Below are 27,794 nucleotides of genomic sequence, written 5' to 3'. Positions count from 1 at the left end.
ATTTTAGAATCAATTATTAGTTTTACCAAAAGAGGTTTCCTAGGATTTTGATTGGGATTGCATTGATTCCATAGATTAAGGTAGGGAAGAAGTCACATCGTAAGTTTTGTGATCCACGAAATGATGTATCTCTTCACCTGTTTAGGTCTTCTTTAATTTCAGTAATCTTTTGTGGTTTTCAGTGTATAGGTCTTACAAATCATTTGTTAATTATTTTCTTTTTTTTCTTTGATGTTATTTTAAGTGTTTTTTCTTTTTTTAATTTTGACTTCCAGTTATTTATTACTTGTACACTGAAATAGTTAATTTTTTTCTATATTGACCTTTTGACCATGCTAAACTTAATTATTTTAGTAGTATTTTTGTTGATATTCTATATAGACACATCGTATTGTTTGCTGTAAAGATGCTTCTATGTCTTTCTTTCTGGTCTATAGGCCTTTTTTTTTTTCTTTTTCTTTTTTCTTTTTTTTTCTTTGCTTCAGTGGTTAGGACCTCCAGTACCAGGTTGAATGGAAGCGATGAGAACTGATATCTTTGCTCTGTGTCTGGACCTTATGGAGAAAGTATTCAGTCTTTAACATTAAATATAACATTAGCTGTAGATTTTTTGTAGATGCCCTTTGTTGGGTTGAGGAAGTTTTCTAGTCCTAGTTTGCTGAAACTTTCTATCATTAAATGGGTATTGAATTTGTCAGATGCTTTTTCTGCCTTCATGGACATCATCATATGGTGTGTTTTTATTTTGTTCTTTAAATTGGCTAATAGGATGAATTACACTGATTGATTTTTCAAATGTTAAACCAACTTTACATTCTTGGGATAAACTCCACTTGGTCATCATGTATTACTGGATTTGATTTACTAATATTCTGGTACATTGCAGGGCTTGATATGCTAATATTTTACTAAGGACTTTTACATCTATGTCCATGAAAGATATTGGGCTAGTTTTTGTGTAATATCTTTATCCGGTTTCAGAATCAGAGTAATGTTGACCTTGCACAATGAGTTGTGACATATTCCTTCCTTTTTTTTTTTTTCCTGGATGAGTTTATATAGAATTGATATTTCTTCCTTTAATAGGAAGGAAGCCCATCCGGACCTAGAATTTTCTTTGTGGAAAAGTTTTTCAGGACAAATTCAATTTCTTTCATAGCTATGGAGCTATTTAGGCTTCTTGTTTTGTTTATCAGGGAACTTTGGTAGTTGGTGTCTTTCAGGTAATCTGTTTGTTTCATTGAAGTTGTTGAATATATTGATATAAACTTGTTCATAATATTCTCATTCTTTGAATATCTGTTTGATCTGAGTGATGTCTCTTTCATTCCTGATGTCAATAAATTGTGTCAATTTTATTGATCTTTTCAAAGAACAACTTTGGTTTCTTTGATTTTTTTTTTTTTTATAGTTTTCTGTTTTCTGTTACATTAACTACCATGCTTATCTTTTTTTTTTTTCTGCTTGCTTTGGGTTTAATATGTTCTTTTTCTGGTTTCTTAAGATAGAACTTTAGATGTTTGAATTACGGTCTTTTTTTAAAATTTATGATAAAGCATTTAATGCTATATAAGTACTACTTTTCCTGAACCCTACAATTTATTGATATGGCAAGCTTCTTTTTAAATTTACTTTATAATGTTTTTAAATTTCCATGCAATATTTATAAATACATTGTTTAATTTCAAAATACTTAGGGTTTTTTCAGATATTTTTCTGTTAATTTTTAGTTTCTGTTAGGGTCAAAGCATATTTTATATTATTTCAGTCTTCTTAAATTTAATGTGATTGTTAAATGGCCTAGAATATGATCTGTCTTAGTGAATGTTCCATGTGCACTTGCAAATATTGTGTATTCTTCTGTTATTGGTTAGACTATTCCATAAATGTCAGTTGAAGTTGGTTTATTATATTCTTTTGTATTTTTACTGATTTTCTTCCTGCTTTTCTCTTCTATTACTGAGAGATAAGTGTTAATATCTTGAACTTTATTTATGGATTTATTTATTTATTTTTTGAAGAACTCAGGTTCATGCTTTGGGTGTTTTAAACCTCTGTTACTAGGTTCATACTTAACTGTTATTGTTCTGTCCTTTTGATTAATTGACTTTATCATTCTAAAATATTCTATTTGTTTCGGTCATTTTCTTTGTACAGAAGTCGGTCTGATTTGTCTGATTAGTATAACCACTCCATCTTTCTTTTGATTAGTGTTTGCATGATACATCTTTTCTCAGCACTTTACTTATAATTTATCTGTGTCTTTATATTTAAAGTTGATTTCTTGTAGACGGCATATAATTGGGGCTTGTTTTTCTATTTGCTCTGACAATCCCTGTTTTTCACTGCGGTGTTTAAATTATTTCGTGTAATTATCAATACGGCTTACGTTTAAATCAACCATGTTGCTAGTTATTTTCTACTTTTTTATTTTAAATGAATTAATAAAGATAGTTTTTAACTTATTAGGCTTGATTTCTCAGATGCAAAATATCAATTGATATAACCCATATAAACTAAAGTTCTTTGGGGGAGTTCATCAGTCATGTTTGAAAATGTGAAGCAGTCTGAGATTAAAGTTAGAGAGTTGCTCAGTTAAACTGTTTGGAGTCTGGTCTCTTCTGTTTCAGTCAGTCCTGACCCCACATATGCCTGTGAATCAGTAAATCTAAAACAACTGATCACATTACCCCTTACTTCTAGTCCTTCAGCAATCTGCTGTTCTCTACACAGTAAATTTCTGCCTGCCCTTCCATGGCATGTGAGGATGTTTTGGGTCTTTTATAATGTGATCCAACACTCACATTTTAATCTTCCTCCTCATGCCGATTGCTCTTGCATACTCTGCATTGTAGGTAGCATGTTTTCCCAGACATGCTGTGTCCTTTCCTGTCTTCTGTCACTTGTCATATTTGTAATTCCGCCTAGAATGCCATTTCCCTAGTGTCCAAATTAATCTCTTCTTTCATAATGAATCTTTATAGCATTTACTATATTCTGTCTTATATTATTTACATACATACCTTTATGTTAGATATAATTAAAATTGTAGTATGTTGCATTTGTATAAGCCATTATGGTTTATAAAAATTTTAAATTCTTTTATATGTGCTGTCTTTGTTTTTTTATCCTTATATTATTTAGTGAGGTAGGCAAGACAGGTGTTATTAACACCATCTTAAAGGTAAGTAAAATAAAACTCAAAAAAGTTACATGGTTTGCCTGAGGCCACATAATTATAAAGTGGCAGACTTGGCCCGAGTGGGTGAACCTGAGTCCTCTGACACACCAAATACAGGAATCTGCTCTGTCACATTTCCTCAGTGTTACCCTACAGAAACATTACATACTTTTTCTCATAATTTTACCATAAATTATCAGTCCATCGAGGCAGGAGAGGCAGGTTGTGACGTATGAGAAAATTGAGCCTCAGGATGTTGCCGTAAGTCGTGGCACCAGGATGTGCACCCGTGCCGTTCCGCATGCCTCCTTCCGAGCTGGGCTCCTTGCCCGAGGGTGGCTGTTTGGCTGTTTGGTCATCTTAAAGCATTTCCTTCTTAAGACTGCTGATCACAGGGCTAAATGTTAGTTTAAGTTGTCTGTGTTTAGAATGTGTCATCTGAGTTTTCTGATTTACTGAAATTCTTATTTGTACTTGGTATGGTAAAAATCTTGCAAAAAGGGGCTAATTTAGTAATTTTGTTTATTTTAGGCAGTATTTGGCAGTTGTATTCAAAGACAAACCCCTGGAGTTATGGGATGTTAGGACTTGTACCATTCTTAGAGAAATGTCCAAAAATTTCCCTGCAATAACTGCTTTGGTAAGTTACAGTCGAAGAACTAAGTAGTTGATTAGATATGTACATATGTGGTGAACATTTTTCTTTAGCTTGAATTGAAATTATTACTGTCGTGTATTTTCTTGTTAAAATGTGTGTTCAGTGAAGATCTAAATAAATGGCGGTAACTCGTATTTTCTTGGATGAGTTAAGGTAATATTAGTGCAATTCTAATTAAAATGCTATTTAGCTATTTTGAGGAACATTATAAACATATTCTCAAATGTTTATGAAAGAGTAAAGGTCGTAATAGCTAAGTCAGCCCTGAAAAAAGAGGAGTAATGTGAGAGGTGGGAGTGGGGCCTGCTCTACCTGGTAAGAGTTTATATTACAAAACCAGAGAAATGAAAGCAATGTCATTGGACCGAGAACAGGAAATGGACTAAAACCATAAAGAGCTCCTTAGCAGTCCCACGAATATTTGGTGTACGGTGAAGGACACACAAATCTATGGGGCAGGACGGACCATTTAGTAAGAAGTCTTGAGAAAACTCTCACTTTATGGAGGGGAAATACCGAATCTACCTAATACCATATTCAGAGGTGGGCTCCACAAGATTAAAGACCTAAATGTAAAAAAGTAAAACTATAAAATTACATAATCAAGTATAGAAGAATATTTATGTGTTCTGGTGGCAGGAGAGGACATCAGAAGCTCAAACCAAAAGGCAAAAAATTAATACATTTCATTACATAAAGATCGATATTTTCTGGTAAATGAAGGACACCAATGTCAATGTTACATATGGAAGACAAATTTGAAAAAGAAATTTTCCAATGTCTACGACTGACAAGGGACTAACTAATCCCTAGGGCAATGGTCCCCTACCTTTTTGGCACCAGGGACCAGTGCTCCTATGAGAATCAAATGTTTGATGATCTAGGAGGAGCCGAGGCGGTGATGCTAGTGCTGGGCAGCGGCTGCAGATACAGATGAAGCTTCCTTCACTCGCTCACCTGCCGCTCACCTCCTGCTTTGTGCCCTGGTTCCTAACAGCCACAGACTGGTACTGGTGTGCAGCCTGGGGATTGGGGACCCCTGCCTAGGGGATTAGTATTATGGGAACTCTGTACATAATAAGTCAGGAACCCAATGGAAAGATGGACAAAGTATGTGAGCAATTAATGAATACCAGAGAAACGTAAAAGGCCAACCAGCATATGAAAAAATATTCAAACTTATCAGTTTTTAGAGATGTGTAATATAAAATAACCATGATACATCTTTTAAACTAACAGGAATTGGAAAACCAGATAGCATCAGATGTGAGTGTAATATGGGCTACAGGAATATGTGCTGTTGATAGGAATGTAGACCAACGAAGCCATTCTAACAGCACTTACGCAAACACAGACATCCTCTGTGCTCCAGCTGTTCAGCTTACAGTCATAAAGGAACTTCTGTGAGGATATTGATTGCAGTGCTGTTTGTCATGAGAGTTTGGAGGCAATCTGGGCGTCCTTTGCTGAGAGAACAGACAGACTGAAAATGGGTGGATGCTCCGTGGAGCATTATAGAGCATGCAAAAACAACAGAGACGGAACTTAGATACTCTGTGCTGAGTGAAAAGGTTAGAAATAGAATGAGATCGGTAGCACGGTATTATTTATGTAAGTTACAAACACATGCATGTAAGATAACTACATGTTAAGAATTTATATATATGAGAGGACATATTAAATAGGTGGGAATATAAAAGAAAAAATAAATGCAGTGAGAGGTTCGAGGTGGACTGTGGCTGACAATGGGCCGTGATTGGAGGAACATGATCATCTCACCCTGTGCACCTAGCAGGAGGGGTAGAGGGAGGAAATAGAAGGTACCATAATTGAATTTATTATTTCTGTTTTGTAAAAAAAAAGAAAGCATCCAAAGGTTAGACTTTTTAGACGTTTGCCATTAAACTCTTTCACCTTAAAAGCCTAATTAAGGATAAGAGGTAGCAGGAGGTAGAGGTAGATTATTAAATTCTCCTACCTTAAGCTCTAATTAAAATGCATTCATTCAGCCTTTCTATAAATAAAACCTAAGAACAAAGTGTGCATTCATGTGTGGTCATAAGTGATGCTGGGCAGTGGTGAGTGTGCCCAGCTGTTCTAGAAGGATTCTTGACAGAAGAAAACTAAGCACTTCTAGGTGTGTCTGTCTTTGCTTCACAGGAGTGGTCACCATCTCACAACTTGAAGAGCCTGAGAAAGAAGCAACTGGCCACCCGAGAGGCCATGGCCCGCCAGACCGTGGTCTCAGATACTGAGCTGAGCATCGCCGAGTCATCTGTGATCAGGTGCCATGCACTGTTTCTTGCCACTGGCATGTGGCATTTGCGTCATGGTTGGAAATTTGACAAGTGTCAACCAAAAGGCATCCCTAGAAGCGGTTGCAGACTGCTTCTGAACATACGTTGTTCGGTGTTTTAGTGCGTACCTAGATTCCTGAAGAGTGAATTTGACTATTGCATTGCTTAGTGCAGCCATGCAATAGTCAATTCACACAGGGACATCTACACATCAGCTTCCAGCAGTGAAATGATCATTCTCAGTGCCCTACTGTTCCATAAACTTCAGCTTCTGAAATTCAAATGAACGTAGTCTGATCATACTGAGAGATCACATTGTCATTTATGTACACCAAAGAAAATACGTGGAGAATTCTAAATTTGTGTATTGTCCCCCTCCTCCATCAGTTTTACAAATAAAAGAACATTAGTGAACACGGTGGGCTGCGGGGCGGGGTGGGGGGCTCACTCGCTTCTGGTGAGGAGAGTTCTGCAGTAGAGACGGCAGAGGGGTCTCCTGCAGAAGGAGGTCTTCTGCAGAGTGGTCTCCTGTGTGAAGCCCGAGTGCTTGCTGCCCCTCTCACGGGGTGAATGCCCTCGTGGTGTTGCCGTTTGGGGGCAATTTGTGTCATCCTGTGATTAGCTGGGCAAAAATTAATTTCAGCCTTTTTTTACAATGGTTTTGGCCCTCTTGTTAATGCATCTCCGTTTTGAGTGAGTTAATTCATTACAAGTGTCACTCTAAGGAAATGAAACGTCTTTATCTTATTTCTCTCTATCCCAAAGCTTGTTGCAGGAAGCAGAAAGTAAATCTGAACTCAGCCAGAACATCTCTGCCCGGGAGCATTTTGTATTTACCGATAATGACGGCCAAGTTTATCATCTCACTGTTGAAGGAAACTCAGTGAAAGATAGTGCTCGGATTCCACCAGACGTGAGTTCAACCTTGGTTAAATCTTTATTAAGAGTTCTTATTAAAGATTTTGTTGGTTGCATATCCAGTGAAGCCATAGTTAAGTTGGAAAGCTATTTCAGAAAAATTAAATGTAAATAAACTTTGCTACTTAAAGGAGGTATTATCATTGATTAAACGTGTCCCATACTGCTTAGAGAATAGCATTGTAACTACTTTGATTAAATACTTATGGTGTGATACTCATTTTTATCCCCATAATAATGCATGAGGAATTATTTCCATTTTATCTATGACAAAGGAGAATAATTCACTTTCCAAGGTTACCCAGCATAGTGACAAGGCAGTTCTAAACTCAGGTTTGTCTCTCTGGCCCCAGTGTCTCTCCACTTTCCATTTCAGGCATTAATTACCCCGGAGGATTTGATTTAGAATCTGGTATTTTGGGATCATTGTAATCATGTTGTGAGTGTAATAGTATCATTAATATTTGCTAATTTATATATATCTTTCTTATGGCCTTATAGAACACTTTGAGGTTTTGTAGTTAATTTGTGTCAGTGTGTATCTCATACGTTATTTTTAATGGATAGATTAAGAAAATGTTTTTGTTAACTAATATTGCTATTTCTTAAAATATATTTATCTAAAATTTTCATCTAAAAATAGAATGTTTTAGTCAACTGTCACTCCAGTATTTTACAGGTGGCTCAGGGTCTCATGAGGTTGCAGTCAGGATGCTGGTGGGGGTGGCAGTCAGGATGCTGACGGGTCCCCTTCCAAGATGGCTTATTTAATGGCCATTGCACAGTAATGCTGCCCGTTGATGAGAGGCCTTAGTTCTCCTGCATGTGGACCTCTCCATGGGGCTGTCTGAGTGTCCTCACGACATAACTCTGGCTTCCTGCAGAGTGAGCGACTCAAGAAAGACTGCAAAGAAAGCTGCAGTGTCTTTCAGGACCTAGTTTTAGATGTCACACTTTGTCATTTCTGCAGAATCCTAGTGGCTCACAGGTCAGCCCTTTTCATTGTGGGAGGTGACTACCAAGGGACATGAATACCAAAAGGCAGAATCACTGGAGGCCTCTTAGAGGCTGGCTGCCACATCTTCCTTATCAGCAACTACAGAAGAATTGAAGGCATTCAGAGAACTTCACTTCTAAAAATAGAAACTGACCTGCAAAAGTGCTCTTCAAACTCTAATTTCATTTTTGCTATTATATAGAACAAGTCATATCTGAGACATCTATTTTGAACTATATCCAGTGTTGCCAAAAATTTTTACTAGTTTGAAAGGATGAAAATAATAATGCAAATTGGAAAGACTGGTATTTGGTAATTAAATAAATAGAAAAATTAACCTAACTTTAAGTGTGTAGAAAGAAAAATCGTTAGAAGTGCAGACGAACGAGTCGCAGTGTAATGTGGCTGTCCTTCGGAGAAATCACTTTGCTCTCTTGGCGCTATATTGAGCCCCCCTCGTTTAGAACCCAGAGGTGACTCCATCTGAGCTCTTCTAGTGCCACTCAGACAGCTCAGCGACTTTTCTAATCACTTCACGTTGGAGAGTAGAATGTAGAAACAATCCAGTAATTTTTGAGATGCCAGTTCCCCCCACTTCTACCCCAAATAGTTTAAAATTTTTGGACATTGACACAAGTTTTCCACTTTATAGGTGCTTCTTGCACGATAATAAATGAGCCCTACATCTTTTAAGATTCTAACTCTTTTTGTAAAGGTCTGAAGTCAGGATGAGCAAGTCTCTACTCTGCCTGCCACAGCTAGAAGCAGCTTCCTCAAAGAATGACCAGCCTATCGAGTAATTAAGGATCCAGCCTCTCCAGTGAAATTAGTATACATTTTAGAGCAGATTATTTTTAGGGAAAGGGAATTGAGCTTCTGTTGTATAATACAAGAGGAACGGGTTTGCTTTTTTTTTTTTTTTCTATAATTAAAATGGTCTAGGGATTATACTGTAGAATTTAGGCAGAGGTTTTGTTTGCTTATTTTAATCCATTATTTATGTTATCTCCTTTCAAATGTAAATTATTAAACATTTGTTTTGAGTTGAAACTTTCCCTCTGGATTCGGCCCCATAACTATAAAGTATATAAAAATGATAGAAGAGGAAGGGTTGGCATATTTTAAATTATGGTCGCATGGAGAGTCTACAGTTGATGGCCTTAATTCAGAAAGCTGGAACAGTGGCCAAGAAAGAATATCTCTGCTTTGCTTCTGATCTTTTGAACATCATATCTTACATCTAGGCAACATGTCATTGTCAACTACTAATACACAATTGAGTTTGAATCTTACGTTGATTCTCTTGGGATTATCTGGAGCCACAAATCAAGGATGTGGCCATCCTCTGAATGCATCTTGGTATCTCCGTGTGGCTTGTATCCCATCATAGACTCTTAGGTAGAAAGATCTAGAATGTTTAATGGTACAGTTGTATTAATACATCCCTTGTCATTCTAAGCCGATAACACTGATTTCTGGGCTAATTTAGACTTTAATATTCTAATTTTTAGAAGCTAGAAAGTATGATTATAAAAATGTGAAAGTTTTCAAGACTAAAAAGTAAATTTAAAGGCAAATTCTTAATTAAACATTGTGGTAATATGGTCAAGAGAATAGAAATAAGATTTTGGTGTGTTGCTTCGTATTGTAATTCTATTTATTTAACATTCTAAATTTTTTATTTTCTTGACTCCATTAAAATACTCACTTTTAATGTAGTTTTTCTTTTGTTTCTTGACTGCCACTAGGATTTATGCAGTATTTGGCATATGTGCTAGTCTAATAGTCAATTTGGCAATACCTGGAGCTTTCCTACCCCTTACTATGGGTACCTTGCCAACTAAATGTGAATTTTTATATTGTTCCGTAACTGCAGAAATAAGATTTCTTTTAATAAGTAGAGAAGTAATTGAGCAGTAATGTCATTTAGTAGCTAACGGTGTAATGACTGTTTACTGTGTGGCAGGCATTGTTTTAAGGCCTTTACCTCTTTACATTTATTAATGCTAATGGGAACTCCTCAAGTTTCATGAGCTTACCCTGCTTCATGGATGATAAAAATCCAAGACGCAGAGAGATTAAGTGAGCGTGTCCTGAATCACACAACAAATTAAGCGTTAAAGCTTAGATTCAAGTCCAGGCAGCAGACTCCTGAGCCCAGGCTCCCAAGCTTCCGTCCCACAGGCTCCCGCATCTGCTACAGCTGCAGTCTCCTTTCTTCCCCGGCTTAGAGTCATTACAGTAGTGTAATCCTTACGTTTGTGTTCTGTATGTAACTTCTTTGTAAAGCTTTCCGTGGATTCAGATTGTGCAGGTGCCTATAATGTACAGTGTCTCTTCACCTGCATTATTCCAGAAGGTCCCAGTGAAGCTCTGGATCCTCTTTTTCAGTAGAAAAACTGGTGCACAATTGCTATGAAATGGCTCTGAGTCTCCCCTGGAGTAGATTTCTTTATCCTGTTACCGGGAGAGAGAAGTTGGAGACAAGAGCTCTCTGCAAAGGGTTTCTTTTCCTTCTCTCTCTTTTTTTTTGTCTTTTAATTTTCTTTTCTTTAAGGTATTTCTTTCTCAAAAGACAGCCTTTCTCTATAAATCTAGTTCAGATGACTAATGTCTATCTAATTGAAATCTCCTGTTTTCATAGTTGAAATCGATATGCTGGGACGCGCTTAGTATCCACAGTCCTGTTAGTGTTTGATGGCATTTGTAAATAAAGCACAACCATTTATCACTCAGTTTTGTTAAAACGTCTTTATTATTTTCATCACAGTTATTAAGTAAAAAATATTGCTCTGTTATGACAGCTCGTAAATAGCAAAAGTTATGTGTATTTGTTTCTGTTCTTTTCTAGGGAAGTATGGGTAGTATTACCTGCATCGCTTGGAAAGGCGATACGTTAGTTCTTGGAGATATGGATGGAAATTTAAATTTTTGGGATTTGAAAGGCAGAGTATCCAGGTATGAGCTAAGAACGCAGTCTTGTTATTTGCTTAAAAAAACAAAAATGTAACCTTGATATAGTTCCAGTGGAGGCTTGTGACTTGCTAAGCAGGGTCACTAAACATGGCCTGTAGTTTGAACGCTTGGGTCTCTTGTCACTGAACTTGGAAGGAAGGGCCTTGAGCCAAGCTCTGGATCATTCATATCTGCAAGTGGCCCCACAGAGGTATTGGGACATTATTCCAGCTGTTGTTAAAGGGCAGACTTTCTGTCAGATGTGGCCCTTGTCCCAGAAAGTAAGGTGGTTCACCTGTCACCAGACCTTATCAAAAACGGAAATAGAAAGGGATGATGGACATAGTTTCTGCTGATGAGAAAACAATCTCTATTTCATATTGGTGTTTTGGTGTTTGTTTGTCCTCAGAGGAATACCTACACACCGAAGCTGGGTGAGGAAGATTCGTTTTGCCCCTGGTAAAGGAAACCAGAAATTAATAGCCATGTACAATGATGGAGCTGAAGTGTGGGATACTAAAGAGGTAGGCTCGGCCCCTCGTGTGTGCACTGCAGGTGAAGCTGCTGGTCACAGAAACTGTGTTTTTTCTTCCTGCTTTTTCAGAAATGAATACTATAATGGGTTTGTCAAAACTTGAAACAGTTTTCTTCTTAAAATTTTCATTTTACAGTATTTCTGCTCCAAAGGTGGCAGCTCAACAGATTTTTTTTTTTTTAACGTCATCACTGTTGGGACCCTTAAGATGTGGTTTGCCTGCCGAAGACTGTTCAGTTTTAAACTTCCACTGGGCCTTTGCCATGGGCACCATCTTTCTTTGATTATGTAATTCAGAATGATAAACATCTTCCTTTTCTTTCTGAAAGTGACAACCAAATTCACTCTTGAAGGTTCAGATGGTGAGCAGTTTAAGAAGCGGAAGAAATGTGACCTTTCGGATATTGGACGTGGACTGGAGTACATCAGACAAAGTGATCTTGGCATCAGACGATGGGTGTATCAGAGTCCTCGAGATGTCTATGAAGTCTTCGTGTTTCAGAATGGATGAGCAAGAGTTGACCGGTATGGAGCTCAAATGAAAGGAGGCTTTGCGACCCGTCTTTATTTTGCACGAGGTGCTCGCTCTCTTCTGAGGGAGCAGAGCTGCTTCTGTTCATTTCAGTCTTGCTTGCTGTGAATCTGAGTTTAAGAAAATATGTTAACAGGCTTAAGTGTTTTTACCACGGAGATGCTGGACTTTGTAACGGTAGGTGTCAGTTCCGGTTTGTAAGTACCCTTTTTTGGCCCTTTTCTGAGTGCTTTTTCAAAAGGTCCAAGATTTTATATCCATAAAAATGGATTATTCAGAATTTAGGGGGACTCATCAGAGGACATGAATCTAGTGATATGCTGCTGCTGGCTTTTTAATAATGAGCCTTATATCTTTTGCAAACATATATCATTAATAAGTCACTTTAGAAAGTATTCTGAGTCTTACAAATGTTGATGCCTGTCTTATGATTTGTTAAATGGCCAGTCAAAACAAAATTAGATGATCGCAATACCTTTTCTTTTATTGTATGGTTTTTTTAAGGTTGTTTTTTACCAGAATGAAAACGATTTTAGCACAAATAACCTCTTATGTGACTTTAAGAAAAGAATGAGAAGATCAACTACATCCATCAGTCGCTTTGAAAGGCAGCTTTTGTCTGATTTAATGCTGTGTCAATTCTTGCAGTATACTTTTAGATAGAGATGTATTCTGACCCCAAGTGGAACAAAGCAGGAAACGTCCTATATTAAGTATTCTCCAAGCATACCTTTGGTGTACACTTTAGGCTGTCTGGTCTGTAAAAAAAATTCACAAGAGACTTGTTTAGTCATTTAGTGAGTTTCAGCACAGAACTGTCAGGTCTGGGAATTGTCTGTACCTTGGGAAAATCAATCTTTGGCACATTCAGACAGTAAGGGTTTGAAAACCTCCTTATTGTTAGGTTCATGCTTGAGGCATCACCAAGTTGCCGCTGATGTTAGCCGGGCTGCAGTAACTTATGTTAGGTGGCTTTTGTGTTTGTCTCTGCCCCACCCCTGCCACTGTATTTGGGTACCACCACTTCTTACTGTGCAACTGTAACTGCGAGACGTCGAGCACTGCAGCCCCATATCTGTCCCTAAGACACTGCCGGCTCTGCTGAAATAGCAGGACCTCCTCCCAGGGAAGAGCTTAGATAGCAATCGTAAACCTAAAATTGCTAAGGAAATCGAGGATGATTTTTTTTTTTTTCATTTTTTTACTAGTTCTAGGTAAAGAAGTGTGCAGTTATAAATGTTTGAGAAGCTTTTCTTTGACCTTTAATTTAAAATTTGAATCTAAAAATCTCCAAAGCCAAGGTAGCTTCTCCTTTAACTGATGACAGAGTTAGAGCCCATCATTAACTCGTGCTAGCACCACGCTCGGACATCTGACCTGCAGCCGGATTTTAGATCACGTGTTTCTTTTAGCGTTTTTGTAATATTAAAAATATATATATTTCTATTTAACCTCTAGCGGTTAAGCATTAGCTAGAAACAGAAACATTTTTAAATAGTAGTGGAGAAAGGTCAATAAAATTGTGCCTCCATTCCACAAATTGAACTTTAAACTCAGAACAGCACTTGATACATGTTAGGAATAAAAACTGATGATAATGTAAATATGGAGTTAGGAAAAAGATGTCTATGTTTACCACCAGATATTTGGCTGATTTGGTCTTGGAAAAGTATGAAAATATAATATATTTCTATTCTGGGGAATTAGAAATGTATTTTAGACGTATGTGGGATAAAAGTAAAGTCAATTTAGGTCATATGCTTTAATATATCTTATTTAATATATTTTCTTCATTTCTCCTTGATAATAAGTAGAGAATATCATAAAGTATTGATTCATAAAACAGCATAAAAAAATCTTAATATTCTTTTAGCAGCATCTAAAAGAAATCCAAGAGTATGAGACTTATAGTAACATTCTAGTAGATGCAGTTTCCACACACTTGAAATAGTGTCGTCGTGGTGTCAGACTTTTTGATCTAACTTCCTACCCAGCTGTTTGAGCAACTGCTGAATACGTTCTTCCCAAGTGAGCTCAGGTAGAAAGGAGGTTTCTAAAATCAGGTTTATATACGAACCTTTCCTCTTCTCTGCCTCAGCTTTCCACAGTCATTTTTAGTAGTTTCTGTTTAGGGCGTTTGGAAACATATCACAACTTGTGAGTGCGGAGAGGTCCAGGGATGCTAAATAACGTGCCATGAATGGAGCAATCTAGACGAAGAAAAATGGTCCTGCCCAGAATGTCAGTGGTGTCCTCTGTCTCCCCTCTTCCCTCCTCATTGAGTCCAGTGAACGAAATCCCTGAAGCAGGGTCCTCTCACCGCTAGCTTGCCTGCTCACCTTGATGTTTGCCGCCTCCAAGCGGAGGAGTAATTTTTCTACCACTTTTCTTACTGGCTCTTTAGTTCCTGATTCTTGCACTGCTGTCATATAGGCACCGAAAAGCCTGCACGTGTTTCTGGTTCTCACCTCAGATAGCTACAGCCCGGATGAGGCAGGACGTGGCTAAGAGAATAGCAGTGATGCCAGCTGCCTTTTCATTCTAACTGTGTAATTTCCAGAAGTGAGTGAGCTCTGGCAGGTGAGTTTCTCCAGCCTTTAGATGATCGCCTATTTTTCATGGCTGATCTTTGCCCTTGAGAAGAAAGATTTAAATTCATTTGAGGGTGAGAGATAATAGAGTTCACTTTTAGTTGGTGTTTGCTCATGGGCATGCTATCAACAATAGTTTATTTGAGAGAAATAACACAGATTTGCTTTTTAAAATAAGATGTTTTCTTCAGTTTTCTCAGACTTCGTAAATGTCTTACTCGCATTACATAAACTCTGCAGTGCTGCTTTCTGAGATCTCTCGTGCCTTTTCACTTGTCCATTGATTAAGGAACTTCCATGTAGTTTCCATGTTGTCTGGGAACTTTCCTTAAAACACTCGAGTTTATGTTATTAAATTTTGTTCTGTAACATTTACTATTTCCAGACATTTTGTGACTTCATTCCAGCAGCTACTCCTCTCTGATAGTGAAAGGGGCTGACTTGAAAATTTGAGACTCATAAGATTGCCATCTGTGAGGGGTGAATGGAAAGAGGGAACATTCAGTAGTCTAACCATCTTCCTCCGTTTCGGTGGTTCTGCAGATAGGTAGGTAAGCCTCGTTTCTACCAGGCGCATTCCTTCCTTTACTACCTGGGTGTGAAAGAAAAGGTAAATTTGACTAAATGGAAAAAAAAAAAATTCTCTAGCAAAAGAAACTATAAGCAAAACAAAATACAAACATTAACTTGGTGAAAGTATTTGCAGGTCATTAGCAGATTGTCCACAGGGAGAAATAAATGATATTCAGATGGCCCTTCGCCCATGATGTGGAAAGATGCGCAACTTTATTCATAATAAGAAAAATGCAAATTAAAACTACTAAGGAATCATCTCTCACCTATCAGATTAACAAAGATTCAGAAGCTTGGAAATCCCGGTGCCAGGCCGTGAGGAAACACATGTTCACACCACACTGGAGGGGAGGCCTGTGGGAGATTCCCTTTTCTGACTAAAAAGAACCAGGGCGACAGAAAGAAATCTAACTATGGGAGTTGAACACACAGTGTAAATGTATATATATGCTTTACTGTTAAAGTATACAGCTGAAACTTACTGGATTTTGTTAACCAATGTCACCATAAAAAAAATTAATTAAAAAAATAAAAGAATAATAAAAATAAAAAGAATCAGGGCTTCTCGGACAGACACTTTATTTCAGGATAGAAGCAGAGAAGTTGCAGTATGAGTCTGGGACATTGTGTGGTTCCAGAAATTAAGGAAGGAATTGAAAACCCAATGAGAACCTGTCATAAGGATACAAAACCAGCTTCGAGGGGCTTCAGTCAAATCCGGGGGACTCTGAGCATTGCAAAGATCATTGTGATATTGACATCAGTGTTGAATAAAAAAAGTCCATCATTTCATAGTAATGCTCAAGGGGGAATGGGCAAGAAGGGAAAGCTCGTGCTTATAAAAGAAAGCCAGTTGATAAATGCAGGCAGAACAGTAGAATTATAAAATCACCAACTTGTAACTCCTAATGTGATATTGATTCAAGCAAGGATCATAAAGCAGATGTCAAATCACTGGGTAAGTGGATGTTTGGGGACAGGAAGTTCAGCCTCACAGTATCTCCCCCACATGCTACCTGCCAAAGGGGAAATGATGCCCTGGCGAATTCCTCGGTACTTGGACGGACACGTGCAGTGTCACCAGAAGGGAACTGGCCCACGTGCTTCCGATGGGGATGCAGCGGTCTGTACTCAGCCTCCCCTGTGTGGTGCTCTCGCCCAGAATAATTAACCTGAGTCCGATGCCCAGAAACAAACAAATCAGAAAGCAGGCCATTTTCTATGACAGCTGACACTGCAAAAATGAAAACGTCGTGTAAGAGCAAAAGCAAAGTGTGAGGTCTGTCCTCGGTAGCAGGAGGGCGGAGATGTGACAGGCCAGTGCAGGCGGGAGCCTTGACTAGACCTTAGATTTTTGAAAAGAACACCACTATCACGATGTCTGGAGACTAACAGAGAACTTTTGAAAATGGACTGAATTTTAAGTGATCTTATTGAATCAACTCTTGGTTGTGAAAAGTAGAGTAGTAGTGGAAATATTCTTGACCACTTTCCAACTTAGAATTGAAAAGTCCATATGAAATATTTATCTATGATCTAATTCGTACTTAATTACATAGAATGAAGTTTTCTAAAGCAATGCTGTCCAATAGAAATATAATCTGAGCCACAGATATACGTTTAAATTTTCTAGTACCCACATCAAAAAGGTAAAAAGAAACAGATGAGATTGATTTTAATAAAAATTTTATTCGAGCCAGTATATCCAAAATTTTATCATTTCAACATAAAATCAGTATTAAAAATTACTAATGAGATATTTTACATGTTTTAGTACTTAGTCTCCAAAATCCAGTGTGTATTTTACATTTAGAGCATATCTTAATTCAGAGGACAAATTTTCATCAGAAATACTCGATTTGGTTTTATGTAATGTACTGAGAAAATTCTCTTGTATCCAAGTTCTAAATATTCTTAAAAGTTATCCAATGACTGAATCACCTATTAGTTTTTAAATTTAACTTAATTAAAATTAAATAAGCATTCATTTCCTTCATCGTAGCAGCCATATTTACAGTGCTCAGTAGCCATGGAGGGCTAGCGACTGTCGTGTCGTGCAGCAGAATGTAAAGTCTGTGTGATCACTTACGTAGGCAACGCCATTTGTGGGTTCGTGTCATTTCGTGTAGTTGCGTCTATCCAGAGGCTCCGTGGAGGAAGGCTCTGCAGGAAGCCAGTGAGGCTGAGTTTGTAAAAGCCGGCAGATCCCGGGGAACTGGGTGTAAGGTCTACAGTCTGACAAGTGGGGCGTTTAGGGCGTCAGATCTCAGCTTCCTGGGGTTAGAGCCTCCAGGTCTCCTTTCTGTGCACTGGAACTTGTTGAAAAACAGGTAAATCTTGTTTCTCGTACCCTAAGTAAGCCAACTGCTGCCTGTGGTAGGTGCTGGGGTCCAGAGCCTTCTAGGAAGGTAGTCATTTTGTTCAGAGGTTACCTTTATAGGTGGTTCTTGAGAATGCAGTTGATCAGAGGTGGCCTGATCCCTTTAACTAGAAAGTCAGGGTTAATGGGCCATGTTAGTTTAATAGTCTCAGAAAAGTAAATACATCGAATGGTATAAGATGATACTGGTAAATATGATTATTGTTAGTATTTCAAAATAATGAGCTATATTCATGTTGTATTGAATCTTTTATTCAAGTAAGATCATTGTTGTATGCCATGCAGACAACCTAAATCTTTGAAAGGAGAGAAAAATATGTTGGTTGTGAAGAGAATCTCTCCACTCTTAGCCCGTGTGTCTTAAGTAGTGATTACATTGAACGTCCTCTCTCACTTGCCACCGGATTCGTACACTGTTCTCTGCTGACTTCTCTGTAAACTGTCCATAGCTGAAGCTTCACAGTGGTATAAAATTTAATTTTTTTTGTTCGGTCTAGAGCCTGTGTGGTGCCCTTACCTCCTTGTCCCAAGGGCCTCCCTGGCCTTGAAAGCTTTCTTACTACACCAGCCTTGGAATGGGCAGTACACTTTGGATATTTCTCATGTGTAAGTTTTTTCCATTTTTATTTTCCTTAATTTCCTTGGAGTTGAAGGACACCCATGAAAATCAGCAGTGACCTGTACCTTAGCATTTAAAAGGATTGAAACCTTAAAACCAAGTCGAGGCAGAGACAGCAGACACACTGAAAATCGCCGATCTGCCCGTAGTTTCTGCCTCTCTGGGGCCTTGGCGGGGGTGTGAGTCTGGGGCGCCGTGAGTACACGTGCTGCTCCCCAGTGGCCATGTGGCCATCGTACTTGGGGCGCGGCAAAGTGAGTGTGAAGGGGGCCAGTGGAGACCAAGTGGAATTTGAGTCCAGGCCTAATTCTTTTTAAAAGCAGCAAGAATGAGCCTTCTTCAGAGGTCTTTTATGTTTTATAAATCTCAATGCCTGCCTCATTGCAAAACTGTTCACTGAAACTATTTTTAGTAGCTATCAATCTGATAAATATTGCTGAACTTAAACCATGTGGAATGCACACAGGTAGGCATGGGGTAGGGAAATAAAAAAATAGCGTGAAGATGTGTCTGTGCTCCAGGAGGTATCTGCTTAGAGAAGTGAATGTCCATTTTGCAGAGCAGCAGAGTGAGCAGACTCCTTCAGTCATCACTCAATTCCTTATTAACGTGAATCTACACCTGATAGTTTTTAGAGCCCATTGGTAAATTTTTTGGTTTCTTGAAAGCCAAAGAGACTTTCCTTACTCATTTCTTTGTTTTGACTAAATCAAGTAAAAGCAGACATTAAAGATGTTTTGTGGGTTCCTGAATAGACTGTTGCTTTTTAACCAAGGACTACAAAGAGATTGTTTCTCTAGTAACAGTTTTTTTTTTCTGGTAAGAAATAAATGGTTTTAAGTGAAGAGATAATGAATGCATTCAAAATCTTTTCTGTACAGCAATTATCCAGAAAATGAAGAAATAAAGAATCTTCTTCAAGAACAGTTGAATTCGTTGTCTAAGTAAGCACTCTAACTATGTTTTCTTAGAAGATAAGACTATGAGAAAGAAAATACAGTAATTTAGGCTTTTAAAAATTAAAGTAAGTTGTATTTTAGGAAACATCAGTGACTCAAGGAGAGTCCATTTTCTGTCCCAAAGGTTTGTGTCCCTTTAAGAGTCTTTGTCTTCTAGAAGTGGGTGTTTCAGTTACCCTGATGGAGCACCTGTCTTCAGCAAGTTCACAAGTGTCCAGTTGCTCTAGTCTCCTGTCTGGGTAGCAGGAGGAGCTGTGGTGTGAGATCCTCACAGCTCAGGCTGCCCCCGCCGCACACGCCTATAAAGCCTCGCATGAGGGGACGCACACGGGGCTTGCGTGTCAGCTTCCCACTTCCAAAGCGGGTTCTCTGTGTCAGGTGCTGTGCATTCAATTCTAAGAAATCAGTATGTTTCCTAAGCCAAGGACATTTAAAAGTATGTATTAGGAATAATATTGCAAAGGAAGTAGGAAAACATAGGTCCACAGGAGTTCTTTGTAAAACGTAACACATTTTTAAAATCTAGATCTGTCACATGTAATCATAAACATTTAAGTTAACTCTAATAGATTGTTTTATTGATGTCAAATTCAAAATAATTACTTTGTTTTCTCTATTCAAAGGTTAACATTTGTGTTTAAATGGAAAAGAATAGATTTAAAGAGTATCTTTCCCTCCCTGTGATTTACAAATATTCTATATTTGGCTATTTTAGAAATATTCAATTTCTAAAAACACTAGCCTTTTTTTTCTTAAATATTTTATTTTTGAGATATTTTCAAAAATAAGTTCTGAATATATCTTCTCTAAGGTATGTACTGTTCCTGATGATTAACAAAATCGTTTTATCGCAATGACATTCTCGTTATTATACTTAGGAAACTGTTGCAAGAATGTCAGCAAGAATCAGAGCCTCAGAGCCCCTGAGGTGGTTGACGGGTTGTTTCTCCAGGCCCCAATGCACACTCCAGACCCTATAAGCTTTTGTAATGTCAGGGTCATAGCAGAGTAACTTCCTTTGTATTCTAAACATACCCTTTGATTGGAATTTGGAATTTTCCATTTCTAGAGTGTATTGATTTATCTCCTTGCTTTATTGTTTAATTAAAAATTTTTGTCTTGCCTTTATCTGGATTCCTGTTTGCAGTGACATAAAGAGACTCTTGCTTGATCCAGAATTCACTCTCTTGCAGAGATGTCTGCTTGTTTCAAGGTAATACTGTTTGAAGTATGCTGTGCAAAGGATAGAATTTCAGTTTAACTCATTTCTCTTATCACAGATTTTTAGTTAAAACCAGACTCTTAAATTTTAGAAAAATATTTTAGTTCATCCTTTACATGACTTAATTAATTAATTAATTTTGAAAGGAGTAATACAAATATGAAAAAATATTACATTTTCTGTGTGAGATCTAGGTCTCTATTAAAAAGACTCCCTTATACAGCTTTTTTAAAGTATGAGTTAAAATATCAGCTATAAAGGGCATGTCCTTAAATATACCAATAAGTTATATTTAGAAGCAATGACCTGTACTTCACTGTACAGTAGAGTTGTCACTTATAAAAAAGACATTTTCCTCCACTCTTGGAGAATAAATTGCAAGTCATCTCCACACCTCAGGTAGCCAGTTGTCCCAGAGGAACTTCTTCAGTGAGATGCCGTGGTCCAGGCTAAAGGTTTTCTGACAGTAGACGGGATAAATAACACAGAACAGAGGGGTTTGGGGCGGAATGGCCCCTGTGCCGTCAGGCTCCTGTTTGTCTGAGCCCCAGGAACAAGGCGGGAGAACTTGCTGCTTAGCACTTTGACCCCTCTGGGGACGTGACAGCACTGCGCTCCCAGCACTTTGGGCCACTGTGGGAAGCCCCTGTGGAGGCCCTGGTCTGTCGTGTGAGTTCAGTGGAAACTTTGCTTCCCCTCCTCAGGCTTTACGGTGATGAATCAGAGCTGCACTTCTGGACCGTCGCTGCCCACTACCTGCACAGCTTGTCTCCAGAAAAGGCAGCGACCACTCCCACTGAGGAAACCGGTCCTCGGGGCAGAGTGAACAACCCACTAGATATATGTTACGATATACTCTGTGAAAATGCCTATTTTCAGGTATTATGTTTCACATATTAGCCCTTTAAAGCTGTCGTCTTGATTACTTACATCTTTGTAAGTATCTCGAACTTGGAGAGCTTTGGAACCAAGGTCCACATAATAGAGATGAGCCCAGACAGATCAGCATAAAAAAGGCCCGACTCAGGGCTCAAAAAGGACATAAACAGTTACTGAGTTTTTTAATACACGTTAAAATTTTATTAAGTCTTTTTTCTTTGCCTAAAAATTTTACAGGTTTATTTTAATTCTCTTATTTTATTAATTTCTATAAATAATGTATTTCTTTCACTTGGTTTGAATTTGCTGTTTTATGTATAAAAATATAGTTTCATAATTTTTTAATCTATAGCATATTACTTCAGTGCACGTAGAGATTTTTCATCCAGCTCTACTCAAGTGCCAGTTTCTATAAGGAGGTAAACTTGCACGCAAATGATAGTACATCTCAACATTTTTTTCTTTTCAAATTCTTATTAAACTGTTAGATTTCTGTAAAGTTGATTAAGAACCATGCAAGTCAAAGTAATGTTTATTAAAATGATTTTATTAAGTATAGTAAAAGTTAAATAATTTGTAAGGCTTATAATCCAGTCTTAATTTTCCTTTTTTACCCTACTCTAGAAATTTCAGCTGGAAAGGGTTAATCTGCAGGAAGTGAAACGGTCAACTTACGACCATACGCGGAAATGTACTGACCAGCTGCTTCTCTTGGGTCAAGTATGTCAATTTTAATGACTCTTTTCATGTTTCATGGAGTTGCTAGTGGATTAGTATTTCAGAGTATCTCATCTCTCTCTCTCTCTCTCTCTCACTCACAGATACACAGACAGACCTGGCTTACACACACACACACACACACGTAATGTTTCTCTGAATGTTTAAGTGTAAATCTAGGGTTTCTCTCAAAATAAGACCAGCAAATCTTGTAAGAAAGTGAAATACGGTTAACCAGCTTGTAATTTTGGCTTCTTTAATGCCAAATGAGGCCTAACTGTTTTGTTTTGTTTTGTTTTGTTTTGTTTTTGTGTCTCCAAATTGACTGGTGCAGAGCTAACATAAGCAGTTACTGGAGCACCTATATAAACCAGACTGGTTTTTACGTTTATCCAAAGGAAGCAATGAAGTACTTTTGTTCAGGTTTTGTATATGTAAACAAAGTGTTCATGAGCAGTTTTTGAAAATGAGTCTGCTTTTAGCTATAAACTTCAGGGTTGGAAATTACGAAGTAAAAAGGTTATGTTGGAAGAAAACGATCTCATAATTAGAAGAACTGTTTTTTTATTAGACAGACAGAGCTGTGCAGTTGCTATTGGAAACAAGCGCAGATAACCAGCATTATTATTGTGATTCGCTGAAAGCCTGTTTGGTCACAACTGTCACCTCGTCAGGCCCCTCCCAGAGCACCATTAAGTTGGTGGCAACTAACATGATTGCCAATGGCAAGTTGGCAGGTAAGGCATGGTTATGGGTATATTTGTCAGTACTCTGGAAAATCAGGCCTGTTCCCAGCAAAGGATTTGATTATTAGGGATATTTCTTCCTTTTTTATATATACTGGAGAAAGATAAAGATTATTGCTAATTCTTTAGAAGATAACCATGTAATTTAATCATCTCAACCAGGACACTTTTTAGAGTGAAAGGGGGCGCTGTTACTATTTGCCAAGACAGTAGGCATAACTTGGACAAACCTGGGCAAACTGAAACGAAGAAAACCAGTGAGTGAGACATGCTCTCCCTGTGTATTTTCTGGACTGTGTATTATCGTGCTTCCCCTCTGGTTACTTGACTGGTGACGTCGTAGAATTCTACCTTAACGTGTTATTTTAAAATTTAAGTCAGGAGTGTCTCCAGCAGGTATAAAACGCACAGGCTAGATGAAGTCAAATGGTGATTTTACCTTTAGTGACTCATCACAGAGCTGCAGTGTCACTTGAGGGGGTTGCTGTTTGTTTTCTAGAGGGTGTTCAGTTGCTCTGCCTGATAGACAAAGCCGCAGATGCCTGCCGCTACCTGCAGACGTATGGCGAGTGGAACCGGGCAGCGTGGCTTGCAAAGGTAGGTGCTTTCGGTAGGTGCCTTGAGCATTGCAGATGGATTTTTCAGTCTGGAATTTTTCGCTTACAATTTAGAAGCATTTTTTTGGCTGCAAACTGCTTTGCAAATATTTTCTTAATAACTGTCATCCTATTCTTTATGAGTATAAATTACATTTCTTCTTATTGAAAGATAAAGTTTGCATTGGTAGCAATTAAGTGAAAGCAGCTGCCTCCTCTCCCTGCTGGGATGTGAGCCCAGACGACAGCCCAGAGGTGTCGCCAGGCCCCCAGGCCCCGCCGGCTCGGGGCAGCATCGGGGCAGTGTGCTCATTAAGCAAAGCCCAGCATTTGTTCTATGCGCACAGATCGCACGTTGATTGAATTCCTCTTCTTCTCTTTTATGCGTGGTGCAGAATATCTTTGTTTTTAATGTGAGGTCTTTCTCAGGTCCGTCTCAATTCTGAAGAGTGTGCCGACGTTTTGAAGCGCTGGGTGGACCACCTTTGCTCCCCACACGTCAACCAGAAGTCGAAGGCCCTCCTGGTGCTCCTGAGCCTGGGCTGCTTCTCCGGCGTGGCCGAGACACTCCACAGGTGCGCCCGGGGCGCCGCGGCTGGTCAGGGCGGCCTGTGGTCAGCCTCACCGCGTTCGCCTGAGGCGCCGCCATGGGTGCTGGTGCCCAGTGCCTGGAGCGAGGAGATGTGTACATCCTGGGTTTACTTAAAAACCTAAAGGGAATGGAATAGTCCGTGTTTATTACCTCCTTATTTGCTCTAGGGGCTTTGATATTCCCCTGCCCATGTACTGGTCAAACGCACAGGCACCTATTTAAAAAGAATGCAACAGAAGTCTTTAGAGCACTGGAAACAGTTCAGCTTTGAGTAGAGTGACTGAGATGAGGGCCAGCGAGCAGTGGGAAGGGCGACCAAGTGTGGCAGGTTGGAGAAGTCGTCTCTGAACACCTCGAAGAGCTTCCCGTAACCTACCGTGAGGCATCTCAGTTATTTAAAACTAACGGAGGGAGATTGAGGCAAGTATGGCAGAATGTTACTCGTTAAATCCGGACAGTGGGCACATGGGTACTTGTGCTGTCTATAGTTTTCTGTTCTCAGCTCTCACATTTTTCAATATTAATGAAACAGAGCTTGGGGTTAGGGGCCCGAGAGCACGCCCCTCCCTTCTCAGCCAGGACTGAGAAGGTGCCCGTGTAACTTACGGCACAGTCTCTACATAGAATAAGCCCGTGGCTGGTTCTGCCCCCAGATGCCATAAATCACAAAGCCTGACTCTTACTTTGTCCTGTTGAACAGCATGAGATACTTCGATCGAGCTGCCTTGTTTGTGGAAGCTTGTCTCAAGTATGGTGCGTTTGAAGTCAATGAAGACACAGATATCCTTTGCCAGACATTCATGCTGAGGGGGAAGCAAATGACCTGAGTGGGTTTGAGAATTCCTCTTAGTCATGCGACCTGGGTGGGAACTGTATCATATCTAGAAAGAGCCATAGGCTGATTCTCCAATGCCAAGAAGGAGGCAAAATGAGAGGGCAAGGATGGGAAGGGAGGTTGTTGCGTCGCCGGCTTCAGCTCTGAGGGGGACGCGGAGGCAGGAAGGGCTGTAGAAGGAGGGATGTCACATTTCGTAATATTTTGTTTGAACAGATAAAGGAAATAATATAGAAAAGATATAGGAGCCTGCTCCTTTAAAATAGTACTATTTCAGAGCATTGCACTCCACGGAATAAAAGTTTATGAATTTATCTGGAAAAAATATACAGGAATAATAAAAGAAAGGCTCGCTCTTATCCATAGTGACAATCTAATGTGGAACGAGAGACAACACTTCAGAGATGTGTCCTGTAGGCAAGTCACTGTGGTCCACCCATAACCAGAATGCTTTATTTCTTCGGGATGTCAGTTGAGTCACATGGTTTTTCTTTGAGAAGAACGGGCTTAAGAACAGGACTGCCGTCCCTTGCGTTTGCAGAGCCCTGCTTGTTCTGACTGCACCTTTTAGTGACTTATTACATTGTGGTTTCATTTCTACATGTCAGATGCTTGAGTTTTCTGTATATTTTTTATATAAAATTAAATTCAAGCTCCTATCTAGGCACTAGTAGAGTTGGCTCTAGTTCGAAGGAGCCATTTCGAATATCAGGACACAGTGGAACAGGGCCCTGTCAAACCCCGCACCCAGATGTCTGGAGCCCCCTCCTGGGCCAGGCTGGTAAACAGAACCTCTCACTGAAGCTGTATCTGCCCCTCCCCACCAAACTGCCAGCCTCTTGGACTCTGAAATGGCACGGGGGCGTGCGCTTGGGTTTCTCTCCTGCCATCTTTCTTTTTCCCAGTTTTTAGTTGTGTTTAGGTCGTGGGAGAATCTGGGAGGGCATTAGTTGGCTCTTCTGGGAGAAGGAGAAGCTTTGGGCTCAGCTGGCACCACTGATTTGAGTGACGTTACAGGTTGAGACATGGCCTCCCCCAGCCAGGCACGGCTCTCCCCAGGAAGTGGTTCCCGCCCTCGCCCTGTGCTGCCCCTGGGGACACACTCAGTGTCTCCTGAGCCTCTGGCAGCACTGGGCCTGGCCCGCCAGCGGGAGCCTGAGTGGAGTGTCCCCTTCCCTCGCTGCCCTCGCTGCCCTCACTGCCCTTCCTTAACCGTGGTTTACGGAAGCTCATCTCTGCGATATATGCGGATTACGCCCGAAGCTTGAAGAACCTCGGTTTTAAACAGGGAGCACTTCTTTTCGCTTCAAAAGCCGGAGCAGCTGGCAGAGATTTACTGAATGAGCTGGAATCCCCGAAGCAGGAGCGAGTTGAAAAGTGACAGGTTTACATGTCATGTTGGGGAACCTGACCTCGCAGGCGGGCAGGGTGGGGTATTGGTCTGGCTGTGCTCAGGGTCACAGCCCAGCCTACTGGGGACACCGTCCCTTCCAGGGTCCATGTGAGCTATTTCACCACATTGCTGAGGCCCCGTGCGCACAGCAAATGCTTCAGATTTTGAGTGTGTGTGACATTTTATACTTTTGGAGAGAGAGCTTTAAGAATCCCTGGAAATCCTTTTCATTTTTTTAAACTTAAAATTCAAGTGACTGAATTTCTTTTCTCATTGACTAAAGGTGTTTGAAAATCTAGTGAAAAGTTTTAGACCTATTGTCAGATATATGCTGTGCCTGTGTGTATGTACCACGTCCAGGATGCAAACAGCAGAAGTATTTAAACAGTGAAGATGACTGACCAAAGTGTTCCTTGACAACACAGAACTGTTCATTCCCTCGTTGAAGCAGTTGTTAAACTTTGTAATTTCAGGCTCATAGGGAAATTTTAAGCTTTATGTTTTGTTTCAGTATGTGGGGTCTTTGATATTTTGAATTTTAACTCCTCTGTGAAGCATTACAGAAACCTCCTTCTTGAAATCTTTGTGCTTTATTTTCTGTCTTTGTGTTCTTAATGTGAGCTGTGACTATTATAAATGAATGCTGAGAACTTAAATGTTCATAATTTACAGAAATGATAAATAAAGAGGAAATTCCAGCCGGGCCGTGTGTGCTCTGTTGCTGTGCGTGACGCCAGGCGCTGTGCTGGACTCAGTTCTGCCGCCCACCTTCCCATGTCCAGGCTGCTCGCTGAAACCAGAGGAACTGGGCTGTGGGGATCTCTGGGGTGCGGCACGGGGCAGGACCGCACACCTGCACGCTGGGCAGGCTTGCCTCTGTGTCCCATGGGAGCAGGGCTCTGTGCGGCTGAAGGTGAGGCATAGGAGTGGCATCCCCGTCTTCCCTCCCGGGTGTCCAGGGCGGCGCATATTCTCACCTCCCTCCTCCCCTCACAAGTAGAATCACAGCCTCTACCTCCTCAGATGAACTCAGGTCCATGGAGAGGAGGGGCTGTCCCAGGAATGCTGGTTCCCAGGCTAGTGTTTTGGCTGAGTGTCTTAGAAGACACCCTGGGTCCTGTAACTGGCTCAGTTCACCTGCCCTTTCTTGGCCTAAACGTCTGAAGCCCACGGGCGAACACAGCTCTCCTTATGTTGTATATTATTTAAATGATCGTCCAGATATATTTTATTTATTCAGCCACCAACTAGCTGTAGGAAAAAAGCGTGCTGGCCTTAGCAGAGAGAAAAAGGAAATTTTTGTTTCAGAGCAGGACATTTTGAAAATTAAATATGAACTGAGGCCAACAGCTAGTTCGTGAGGCGTCTGACTGGGAGAGGGAGAGGACCAGGCACAGCCGCTCGGTGGGGACCTGCCGAGCAGACGGGGAAGAGCCTGGACTCGTCCCAGTCCAGCTGGTTAGAAAGGCAGCCATTACTCTTCAGGACAAGATGAAGACTGAATCAGTGTCAAGATGCTGGTGGAAGTCTGTCCCAAACAACTGGCACCTCCCTCTCCCTAGTGACCTTGTGGGCTCAAAGCTGAAACTGCCGCCTCCCCTCCTCCGGCGAGCAGGGGC

The 27,794-nt window shown here is 39.9% G+C and overlaps 1 protein-coding gene across 1 annotated transcript in view; it reads left to right on the top strand.

Moving 5' to 3' along the window:
* WDR11 (WD repeat domain 11) overlaps nt 1-26,878 on the top strand; it is a 52,971-nt gene extending 26,093 nt beyond the window's left edge. Inside the window, exons 14-29 of the mRNA XM_039870844.1 lie at nt 3,713-3,821; nt 6,000-6,124; nt 6,902-7,049; nt 10,903-11,009; nt 11,416-11,530; nt 11,895-12,066; nt 18,115-18,223; nt 19,118-19,180; nt 20,343-20,408; nt 21,122-21,296; nt 21,921-22,016; nt 22,585-22,750; nt 23,259-23,356; nt 23,785-23,930; nt 24,648-24,727; nt 26,006-26,878. Coding sequence (XP_039726778.1) covers nt 3,713-3,821; nt 6,000-6,124; nt 6,902-7,049; nt 10,903-11,009; nt 11,416-11,530; nt 11,895-12,066; nt 18,115-18,223; nt 19,118-19,180; nt 20,343-20,408; nt 21,122-21,296; nt 21,921-22,016; nt 22,585-22,750; nt 23,259-23,356; nt 23,785-23,930; nt 24,648-24,727; nt 26,006-26,163 — 1,933 coding nt within the window. The 3' untranslated portion in view covers nt 26,164-26,878. The remainder of the gene's footprint in view (nt 1-3,712; nt 3,822-5,999; nt 6,125-6,901; nt 7,050-10,902; nt 11,010-11,415; nt 11,531-11,894; nt 12,067-18,114; nt 18,224-19,117; nt 19,181-20,342; nt 20,409-21,121; nt 21,297-21,920; nt 22,017-22,584; nt 22,751-23,258; nt 23,357-23,784; nt 23,931-24,647; nt 24,728-26,005) is intronic.
* Nucleotides 26,879-27,794: the final 916 nt, after the last annotated feature.

The sequence above is a fragment of the Pteropus medius genome, unplaced genomic scaffold (assembly GCF_902729225.1).
Source record: "Pteropus medius unplaced genomic scaffold, Ma_sr-lr_union100, whole genome shotgun sequence".
Taxonomy (NCBI): Eukaryota; Metazoa; Chordata; class Mammalia; order Chiroptera; family Pteropodidae; genus Pteropus; species Pteropus medius.
Note: the sequence above shows the minus strand (reverse complement) of the source record. Positions and strands in the feature narration are given on the sequence as shown.